This window comes from Stegodyphus dumicola, chromosome 11 (assembly GCF_044657685.1).
Source record: "Stegodyphus dumicola isolate Sdum_Otavi_A_Nest chromosome 11, ASM4465768v1".
Classification (NCBI taxonomy): domain Eukaryota; kingdom Metazoa; phylum Arthropoda; class Arachnida; order Araneae; family Eresidae; genus Stegodyphus; species Stegodyphus dumicola.
This window is the reverse complement of record NC_140778.1, coordinates 6578204-6590470: the sequence shown is the minus strand read 5'-3', so window position 1 is coordinate 6590470 and position 12267 is coordinate 6578204. Positions and strand designations below refer to the sequence as shown.

The 12267-nt window shown below is 30.6% G+C and overlaps 1 protein-coding gene across 1 annotated transcript; it reads left to right on the top strand.

The window, feature by feature from the left end:
* The first annotated feature begins 1757 nt into the window (after positions 1–1757).
* On the top strand, positions 1758–3455 carry LOC146993772 (uncharacterized). The gene has a single exon (XM_085826531.1). It carries the CDS (start codon positions 2552–2554, stop codon positions 3260–3262), a length of 711 nt encoding a protein of 236 aa, XP_085682657.1. The 5' UTR covers positions 1758–2551; the 3' UTR covers positions 3263–3455.
* Positions 3456–12267: the final 8812 nt, after the last annotated feature.

Below are 12267 nucleotides of genomic sequence, written 5' to 3'. Positions count from 1 at the left end.
CAATAGAACGTAATTCAAAACAGCTAAAGAACGCTAATCCGCGAATTCGCTATAATCAAAAATAGCAGTTTTCTAAACAACAACAAACTAAGCAACTACTACAAACTGCGATGTTTTCCTCCTTTTATAACATTTTAAAATCACGCGCTAGAATTTTCCAGTACTTTCTCGAAATGAAAAAAAGAGATATTTATTTATTTAACGCACGCGCTCTTGTATTTTCAATTTTCCGTCTTAGCTTTTTTTTAATATTCGTCACGCGCTGCACTGCGCGAGAAATAAAAACATTTAATTTATAATTGAACTAACATTAGCTTTTTAAATACCAAATTCGTAACAATACATATTCCAAAACTCTTTATTACGTTCTTAAGTGCGCATCTCATAGCATTTGCTTTACAATAGCTTTTAACAGATTGCTTTCCAATACGGACAAATCTTGCTTAAATAGTTTTATAACGTATTTGTCAACAGGATTTCAATTTTTGTTTACAATTCAATATTAAGGTCATTATATATTTAGATAACATTTATAATCATTATAAATTAGATACATTTAATAATTAAATTTCTTGACAGTACTTTCGCAGTTGTTTATAAGTGAATAAATTCTTCATTTAAAATACATTTATAAATAATTTAATGAATATTTAACTATTTTGTCAAAGGCAGATACATGCTTTTTGCAAGCACATGCATAAATACCCATACATATTTCCTATTTATTATTTCCGGCATGTGCAAATCTTTAATTTCTGTGCATTCACTATATTTTTCGTGTAAAGTAATTTACACTAATTTAGCATACAGCCGAAAGTTTTACATAAAAAATATATATGAATATAATTTGAATGAAAATTATAATTATTATTTTTAATACCCACTCAAAGGTCAGTTTTTCTTCAAATTCCCCCACGATGGCATCTCTTTCTTTAGGCAGATAGCCCTTGCATGCGTTACTCTATTTAATCTAAACTTAATCTGACCTATGTGCCTAATTACAAATATTTTAACATACATAATTTTATATTTATAAAACGTGTAAGCCCAAAGTGATTATTTTTCAGATATATAAAATTAAAACGTTGGGTTTAAAATGAGCAGCATTAAAGCCTCTCCTCTAAAAAATTTTAAAAGGTACATGTTACAATAATATATGGATGTGAAAAAAATTTGTTTTATTTAAAACATTTTGACTTTTGGAAAATAAAATAAAATTAGCGAATACTCTATCAAGGGTATCGAAAGACGTATACAATTTTAAATGTACCTAAGGTATTTTTCATTCTTTAAGCATAACATTTTTCTTAAAATCTATATTTTTGTAGTGCAACAGCTTATAATTTTATAAAACAAATTCATAATCAAAATCGCTGTTGTTAGTTATCGAAAAATAACCAAGATGTGATTTTTGCGCAAATGTCACTAAACTATACAAATTGCTATTATCCATCACACTATGAATGTTTCTTTCATGCGAAAGTGTCCCTTTTTCGATTTCTATGGAACTCTCGTGCGTCGAAATACTATCAGAATCTTGTCAAGCGAGCTTCTAAATGTAAACAAAGAACACCCCATCTGGTGACACAAGCTTCAAAGCAGTCCTTCACTTTTAGCGCGGGTTGGCCCCTCCTCCCTTTCCTACCTCTATGGGCAGGCCTTGTGTATAAGTTGGCCTTGGCGTTAATGTGTGAAACCCTTCGCACACGCAGAGTGGCAACATGAAGCCATGAGTGGAATTTGTGGAATTGTGTGTGTATAATTGTGTATCCAGAAAATGTAAATAAATATGAATCTTATAAGAGTCAGAACGGTGTTTAACATTCCCCGTGTACCAAACTTCCACATGAACGAAGCGAGGAAGGAGTTGTTATTTTTCTGTGTGTCTATCTGACATATGAAAAAATAAATCAGCTGTATGTGTTGCAAACTAAAATGAAGTTTTGTTTCGCTATAGTCATACACTTAGCAATGTGGACTTCGCAATGACGTGAATTGTGATCATTATTTAGCATTTATAAGCAACTGTTAAGCACTAAGAAATCTAGGAGAATCAAAACTTTATGTATAATAATAATGAAGCATATATGATGAATTGCGTAAATTAACACCAAATTATGTAAATATTTTTGAGCCAGAAATCTTGTTTCTGTGTAATCTAACAAATTGGTTTTTACTGAAGTGTTTCTGGAAACAGAGCCAAGCTTATACAGTATATTAGGGAAGTCTCATTAACAATATGTCATAATATTTTAATCAAGGTAACTATGCAAGCCACTGAAAATAATTGTGTAATATCCAGAAGTAGTTTGGGGTGAAATTCAGTTAACTGTCTTATTTTGCATCATTGCAGAGCATAAACATCATCCTGATTTATGTAACAAGCTTATAGTGCCTTAGATAGATTATAGATTTATGTAACAAGCATCAAGGTGTGAAGTATCATTTCATTTAAATCAATAAAAAGTCATTTAAATTTATTTAAGCTAGAAGTTCATTTAAATATGCATACACTAATTCACCTAAGAAAGAAACCTAGTATGTGTAAAATATGCAAGAAATCATAAGAGAGAAACTTCACGTTTGTGAAGTATGCAAGAAATCATTTTATCAAAAAGCTAGTTTAAATCGGCATATGCATATTCACACATGTGAGAAATCTTATATGTGCAAATCATGTAAGAAGGCGTTTAGTGACAAAAGTAGTTTAAATAAGTATCTGCTTATTCACACAGGTGAGAAACCTTATATGTGTGAAGTATGTAAGAAGTCATTTAATCAAAAAAGTATTTTAAACAGACATATGCTTATTCACACAGCAGAGAAACCTTATATGTGTGAAGTATGCAGGAAGTCATTTAATCGAAAATTTCATTTAAACGTACATTTGCGTATTCACACAGGAGAGAAACCTTATATCTGTGAAGTATGTAAGAAATCATTTTACCGAGAATTTCATTTAAACGTGCATATGCGTATTCACACAGGAGAGAAAACTTATATGTGTGAAGTATGCAAGAAATCATTTAATCAAAAATCTTCTTTAAACATACATACGCGTATTCATACTGGAGAGAAACCTTATCTGTGTGAAGTATGTAAAAAGACGTTTAGTCAAAAGGGTAAATTAAATATTCATCTGCGTATTCACACTGGAGAAAAACCTTATATATGTGAAGTATGTAAGAAGATGTTTAGTCAAAAGGGTAATTTAAACAAGCATATACTTATTCACACTGGAGAGAAACCTTATATATGTTAAGTATGTAAGAAATCATTTAATTAAAAAGGTAATTTGCACATGCATATGCATATTCACACAGGATAGAAACCTTATATGTGTGAAATATGTAAGAAAGCCTTTATGAAAAGGGTAGTTTGGACAAAGATATGTTTATTCACGTAGGAGAGAAAACTTTTATGTGTGAAATCCACTTAATCAAAAAAATTATTTAAACATACATATGTGTATTCACACAGCAGAGAAACCTCATATGCTTGCTTATTCACACTGGAAAGAAAATTTGTGGGTGTGGTACGTAAATGTTCATTTGTGTTCATGAAGAGGATTTAAATATGGATATAAACATAAGAGAAAAATGTTATGTGTTCATATGTAAGAAGCCATTTAGCAGAGCGATGAAGAAAATGTATATCTTATCCTCACAGAAGAAAAGCCTCCAGTGTTTTGAACACATGTTAGAAACAACTTTTACATACTTTTGTAGAAAATGCTTGTCTGTGCAGCTCGATAACCTCATTTGAGGTCATCTTTTGATTTTTGTCAGCAGTTGACAGATTTAGGTGCAGCAAATTTCTGAGAATTTAGATAGGCAAATCTGAAAAGCATAAAGCATACTGGTGACCCTGTTGGAGAAACAGAAATTCTCATTTGATGAAAATAAGTTATAAACTGTTTATTTGTTTTCATAAGATGAAATATTTTTCAACATACTTTTACATGATAATCAGTGTTTATATCTGCTGCATAATGTCTGGATAAGAACTTCAAAAATTGAAATTCTAAAAGGTGGCTAAATGTATCATCCTACATGTATGCTGTAAATTATTTGTGTTTTATGTTAAAATTAACTATTTCTGAATTTCATACAGTTATGAATTACAACTGTGTTATTACAGATAGCAATGCCATTCTTGGTGCCTGTCATGAAAAGTATATTAGGTATTTTTCCTCGTCTTGAGCAAATTCTGAAGACCATGCCTGTTTGGCTCCAGTATCAAATGTGTCAATGTATAAAATTTACAAAGTCGGTGCAGTGTTCCATAACACTGTTAGAAAAGCGAAATGAAATCTCTCACATTTTCAATCAAATCTTGGACATACTAAGTTGAGTAAAGCATTTTGTCATCCAGTGCATTATCTGTCGGTCCTAAATTCTGTTGGTCGGTGCCTTCCAAAATGTTAAACATTTTTAGCCTCTAAAATTCTGCTGCCCAGTATTTTGCTTGAATTCTAAGCATTTGCAGTACTCTTCTATTACACCCCTGTACGATAATGATCATAATAGGATAGAAAAAATTCAAAAACTATTAAAAAATAGTACATATTGATCAAGTTGAATAAATCTTTTCCCATTCACTTTGAGTTTTTTTTTTTTTTTTTTTTGTAAATAGTGAGTTGTGATGTTTATTGATTATTTACAATTTTTTCCCCTTCTCCAAAAGAAACATGCTATTTCTTTAGGATATTTGTTAAGATTATGGGATATAATGGAAAAGCACCCATTTTGCAGCATCTAAAAAGTTGCTGCTAGGACATTCTTTAAATCCTAAAAACTTGTATAACTTAGAAGTTGCAGAAGAAGAAATTTGGGAAATATTTCTCTGCAGGTAAGAAATCTATGCATAATAGATATTTATTTTGAGAACTTAATTCATTTTTATCTTCTGCTATCATATTATAAGGTGAAATTATTTTCCATTTTGGGAACTTGGAAATATTTTGGCTCTGAAAAATAAAATGAAGTAATAAATACTATGAATTTAAAAAAAGAATAAACAATTTAATAAATGTCATACTCACTAGCTAGGTGCTTTGGAAAGTATGGAAGTTTTGGAAGTATTGAGAAAAAGCAAAAATGTTGCTGTAGTTATTTTAAGATTAGCTTTATTTCTCTTCCTTAACTTTTTGATTAGGTATTATTCCGTTTTGAGGGCCGTAAAAAAATTGCAGCGAAAATGTATGCACTTGCTGCTTTCAGATTGCGTAAGTTTATATAGTTCTATATTTCTTAAGACGCCATTGAAATACTAGTTTAATTTTTAAATCCTTTTTTGATATCGTATGGATTTAACAATTTGGGAATTGCCCATAATGAATGTCGGTAACAGAATTTTGGGTAAAGTACAGAATCACCCACTGCTTGATGCGTTTTTAAGAATTTCACATACTCAGTAGCCATGTGCACATCAACCTATTTTCACGTTAAAAAAAAATCCTAGAACTGCATAAAAATGGCACTGCGCACACCCTTGACTTTATTTATGTACACATTGACCTATTTTTACTTCAAAAGTAAAACAAATTGACAAAAATCCAATTGTTTTTACCCTTGTAAAAAGCGGCAAACAAGTGAGCGATTCTGCACTTTACCGAGAATATTTTCAAAGAAAAGGCATTATTCATTATAGAAAATTACGTCCGAACAACCAACAAGATGAAATTATGCTTTAGCGATAAGTCGGTAGGAAATAGCGATGCAGGCATCCATTCAGTTACGTTTAGCAATTTTTATATAAATTATAATAATGATTTGATATAGTTATTTACTCTTATGCTTCCATTCAGTCATGTTTAGCCTTTTTCATATAAATTATAATAATTAAAAAGTATTATATGAAATTAGCCTTTCATCTAAATTAAAACATCAATGTTAGATAGTTATTTACTATTATACTTCCTTTTTTGCCACACGTATTAGGGTTGCTGCAATTATTTTTGGCAGCATTATCATCAACAATAGTTTGGCGATTTTTTACGGCCCTCGAAACCGAATAGTACCTTTGATTATAATGCAAAACAGAAAAATTTCAATAATAATATTAAAAAGTATCACCATTGTCCTCGGATGGTAATGTGAAAATATTTTTTATTTTCTTCTGGTTTATTTACATTATACAGCACAAAGTCTTTAATCTGGACTTGTCGGGACTTCGCTATTCTGGATTAGGGTTTTTTTCCGGATTATAGATCATCAATTTAAATCTCGTAAGATGGCATGCAGACATGATAAAATTAAAAATATAAAAAAGTAATTTTTGAAATAAAGAGCAATTATGATCTAAAGGGTATCAAAATTTACAAAAGCTTAATATTTATTTGTTTACTTTTTAAACATTTCTTTCAATGTAAGTTGGTTAAGTTGTTAAGTTGTTTCATGTGTTAATACTTTCTCTTTAGTTCTATAAACAGGCATAATTTCTTGTTCAGTAACAAAGGAACTTTGTTCAAGTCCTGTAATTGCTGTGCCGAGAATACCGACTAACTTGTCAATCGAAATTTTTCTTTTGTTTTTTTTTTCACTAACCTCTCTGTCACTTTCTTCATGCCTTTATCCATTTTTTGCAGCAATTCCACTTTTTGTTTGATGGACATCAAAACATGCTTTCGCTTTGTATATCCTTTCGGAGCTCCAGAATCGTAAACCTTTTTTGACTTAATCGAAAGTTCAAGCTTACTTTTTATAAAATTGCTCTAACTGTCTGCAAAAAATAATGAGCCGGATCCAATTAGAAGATTAAGGAACAATGCAATCTGCAACATTAACTGAAATAAATAATTAGATAATTTTAGCCTAGCTTATGCCGTCCGTTATACATTAAAGGCGCATGCGTAAAGGTATTATGCGGAAGCTTTCAATTCTGGATTATGGACGTCCGGATTAAAGACTTTGTACTGCATAATAATATAGATTCATGGACTAAAATTTTAAAATGATAGTTATTCATTTTTAAACATCTTTTCGGTTGATCTTTACATTATGGTAACTTGGCGATTTTTTGGCGAAAACTTGGCAACCAATTCTCCTACAGCAACCCTCTATTTTTTTTTCCCCGCCGCCATTTTGTCTTCACGAAGTAAAGACATGTTTCTTTTCTTTTTATCTACTGAACACTTCTTCCAACAATCTACTAGCCGAATTACACTTATGCTAGAAATTTTATCAAACAAAACTGCTTAATCATGACAAATATTCACTGCAAAATTGGGAAAAAGTGCACAATACCATACTCCTTACGCGTTTTTCAAAATAACACATACACATAAACCATGTACACGCCGACTTATTTTTACTTAAAAAAACATCCCAGAATTGCACAAAAATGGCATTGCGCACACTCTTCACTATATCCATGTACACTGCTTTTTTCTCATAAATTAGAAACATTTCACGAAAATACATGACAATTTTCTCAATCTTTAAACCCGGTAAAAAGAACATATATGAAATTACCTGATCGCGAAAAAGTATTTACCCTTTCCAAATATGAACATTTCCACATATAAAATAAATAAAATATCCAAAAACTTTTACCTCTAAATCATCTATTACATTATACACGTCACCAACGAATTCATACCGCAAGCATTACAAATACTTAGTATCAAATATTTAAATTATTTCCATGCACGTTTACTTCAACTTAAACGTGTACCAAATTCCTACAAACATAAAATTCACAAAATAACTATCATTTAATTAAAATATCACTAAACCATGTACACGTCGACTTATTTTTACTTAAAAAAGCATCCCAGAATTGCACAAAAATGGCATTGTGCACACTCTTCACTATATCCATGTACACTGCTTTTTTCTCATAAATTAGAAAAATTTCACAAAAATACATGACAATTTTCTCAATCTTTAAACCCGGTAAAAGGAACATATATGAAATTACCTGATCGCGAAAAAATATTTACCCTTTCCAAATATGAACATTTCCACATATAAAATAAATAAAATATCCAAAAACTTTTACCTCATCTATTACATCTAAATCATCTATTACATTATACACTTCACCAACGAATTCATACCGCAAGCATTACAAATACTTAGTATCAAATATTTAAATTATTTCCATGGACGTTTACTTCAACTTAAATGTGTACCAAATTCCTACAAACATAAAATTCACAAAATAACTATCATTTAATTAAAATATCACTAAACCATGTACACGTCGACTTATTTTTACTTAAAAAAACATCCCAGAATTGCACAAAAATGGCATTGCGCACACTCTTCACTATATCCATGTACACTGCTTTTTTCTCATAAATTAGAAAAATTTCACGAAAATACATGACAATTTTCTCAATCTTTAAACCCGGTAAAAAGAACATATATGAAATTACATGATCGCGAAAAAGTATTTACCCTTCCCAAATATGAACATTTCCACATATAAAATAAATAAAATATCCAAAAACTTTTACCTCATCTATTACATCTAAATCATCTATTACATTATACACGTCACCAACGAATTCATACCGCAAGCATTACAAATACTTAGTATCAAATATTTAAATTATTTCCATGCATGTTTACTTCAACTTAAACGTATACCAAATTCCTACAAACATAAAATTCACAAAATAACTATCATTTAATTAAAATATAATTAAATTCAAAAACACTACTTAAAATATAAATGAGCACATACATTAAATTAATACATACATAAATACCCATTTCGAATTCACTTTAGTTACGGCCATGGGATCCAAAAATTCACGAACACTGTTTCACACAACACAGAATAAAGCTAAATACAAAATTTCCAGATTTTTTCCCGATTTCCCCCCTTTTCCGATTAAAGAACCGTAATTCGTCCATTAATATCACATGACATATCCCATGATCTCTCATTTCCCTCACACAAAATAATGCGTAATCGGAACTCAGTACTGCTCAAATTATTACCAAAGTCCCAGGTAGTAACCTTTATCGCCTCCAAAATGTCGCCAAACTACCAGTTACCATATTGTAAATTGTAACTAATCTTTACCATATTGTAAAGATCAACCATCTTTTCTTATAGAATTCTTAAACCTGCTTTTTTTTTTTTTTTTTTTTTTTTTTTTTTCTGTTATAAAGCTTCTCTTTATTTTTAAGCAACAAAGTAAGCATCTAAAAATAAAACAAACTGTAGGCACATATTCTTTGCACTTTTTTTCTGTTTAAGAACAAAGGCATGTTGATAAATAGAACTGAGATATTGTACTAAATTGCAGGAATCATTAGGAGCTCTAAACAGCCCTTGGGGTTAAACTAAGAGGGGTCCAGCCAATTTGATCATGAGAAAGTGATATGTTACGGATCGGATCTAATGTCCTCGAAAGTTACTGTGTTTCTTACAAATTTTCCTGCGTTTTGTCTAATTGGAAGTAACACTTTAATTTGTGTTGAGTTCGCTTAAATCGCTAAATATGGGAAGCCTGGAAAAGATAAATTAGAAAAAAGTGGAAAATTAGTGTAAAAAAATTTCAGTGCTTCTTCTTCTTCTTTTTTTTTTTTTTTTTTTTTTTTTTTGCCAAAGAACAAACATTTTTAGTCAAGCAGTGTTTTTTTATAAGAAATTTTATTTCCTGTCAACTATATACGGAACATTTTCGCTTCAACGAACATAAGACCTTAACATATAGAAGATAATTAGAAACTTGCATGTACACCGAATTGCTTCTGCATTAAAGACATCTTGTTAGTAACAAATTCCTGTTCCTTCAGAGTTAGTATCAGTTGTACCAGCAGCTGTGTAGGCTGCAGTTTCACGTGCTTCCGCTTGTTTTGTTGTAAGTGTTGTTTAGAAAACAAAAGTCGATTTCAATTGTATAGCACAAGTTTCAGCAACATACCGCGAACACAGTGCTGCAAAGATTTAGTTCCTATGACCATTATTTCAGCAAATACTTAGTTTTTATTAGTCTTGTGAAACGCGGCCGATATTCCTTTGTTTGCGAAAGTGGTTAAGCGAAGTGCCAAGGATCAAAAGTTATTTATAAAACTCTTCCTGTGTAATAGTGCTGCCGTCTATAAAATTAATTGAACTGGTACTTACGTATTATCGCAACCAGATTGGCGCTATTCGTAAGTTTGAGTAAAAAAGTATGAATAGAAACTGCATCTTCACAGATCATCACATTATTAGTTTTATACCATGTGCTTATCGTTCAATTAATTAATTCTTGAATCACTATTTTTATTCACTTGCGAGCAGAACTCTGAACCAGTTTTCACGGTATATTTATTAACTCCTGCAGTCTTGGACTTTAGGAAAGAATATACTTTTTTTAAAAAATTCTTTTTTAATATTATTTTATTTTCACTACAATTATTGTTATTATTATTATCTGGTATTTAGAATTGTATGTACATGTGTTAATGTAACTAGTGTGTCTTTTCATACTGATTTATACTCCCCTAACCTATCACATTGTGTTTTGTGTGTTTTCCATAATTCTGAAAATTTTCTGCATACTGGTGTATCTGTTTTCTAAGTATAATACTGATTACTTAACACTCACTTGCAGAAATACCTGTCTGAGTAAGGTTTAGAATTCCTCTTAACGACTTAATATAATGTACGTCTGACAACTCACAGTTATTTAATTAATTAACCTTTGGTTAAGACTTGACATAATATAGTATTGTCAACAGATAATTCTTTATTTTTATTTATTTTGTGTTTCTTTCTTTATATATATATTCTTTTTCCTAAGAAACATTGGAACTGTATAACACCTGAATTTAGAATTATTTTTGTCAGACTTTATGTGAGTAGTAACATTTATTCTAATAAGGAATTATTCACTATTATTTACTTATTTATTTATTTTTGTTAACTTCATGTACTAGAAATTTTCTGCTCTGATTATGAATAGCTTCTGATTTATTGTCATTTTTGTTTTATGTGCGCTATGAAATTGTAAACTCTTATCGACGGCTTCTAAAGATAGGTCTTCCTCACTATCATTATTAACCTGGCAGAAGGCGTGCTCCCAACATTGACGTTGGAGATCGCGCGGGGTGACAGCGTCACCCTAATCAGTTTCATTAGGAAAATGTGTTATATATTTTATAGAAATCATTTGATTATAAACAATAATTGCAATATTTCATTTAGAAACTATACTTCTTTACTTAAAAAACTTATTTCAATATTTAAGAAAGAAAATCCATTCAAAATAAGTACAGTCAAAAGTCGTTAATTCGGACACCCATAATCCGGACCTCAAAGCTACAAACTATCTGCGCATGCGTCGCGTCCATGCATGCGCACAGGCGTTTACGAGAGCGCGTAAGACCCTTACGGCTGCAAATATGTTTGTGCGCATGAGCGTTTAATGTGTAACGGAGTTATACGCTAAGCTAAAGTTATTTAATTCAGTTAATGTTGCAGATTGCGTTGTTCCTCAATCTTCGAATTGGATCCGGCTTATTATTTTTTGCAGACTGTTAGAGCAATTTTATAAAAGTAAGCTTGAACTTTCGATTATGTCAAATAGAATTTCCGATATATATTTACTACAAAGCGAAAGTATGTTTTGAAATCCGAAATCTGTTTATCAATTTCACACTGTTCTGCGGCAGAGGGGGGGGGCAGAAACGTCATTATTAGATTATGATAGATAAGAAAGATTATGTCAAATAGAATTTTCGATATATATTTACTAATATGTAATTTATATCTACAAAACGAAAGTATGTTTTAAAATCCGAAATCTGTTTATCAATTTCATTTGGATTGGAAGTTGATCTGTCAGCACTATCCTTATCTTCAGGGCAGATGTTTTTATTTTATTTGGCTTATAAATCCGTACTAAGTGTAGTATTTCATCTCGATGTACTCCGTCTTTGATATGATTTAAATCAATTTCCTCGTTATTATAATTCGCTTCCGATAGTGAAGAAAGTGACCCAGAGGTTATTGAAAACGAAAACATTTCGATTGACAAATTAGTCGGTATTCTCAACACAGCAATTATATGACTTGAACAGCGGAACTTTGTAACTAAACAAGAAATTATGTCTGTTTAATAGAATTAAAGAGGAAGTATTATCACATGAAACGAAGCAACTTACATTGAAGGAAATGTTAAATAAAGTAAACAAATAAATATTAAGCTTTTTCTTTTTGTAAATTTTGATACCCTTTAGATCATAATTGTTCTTTATTTCATAAATTACGGTTTCATATTTTTAATTTTGTAATTTCTGCATGCCATCTTACCAGATT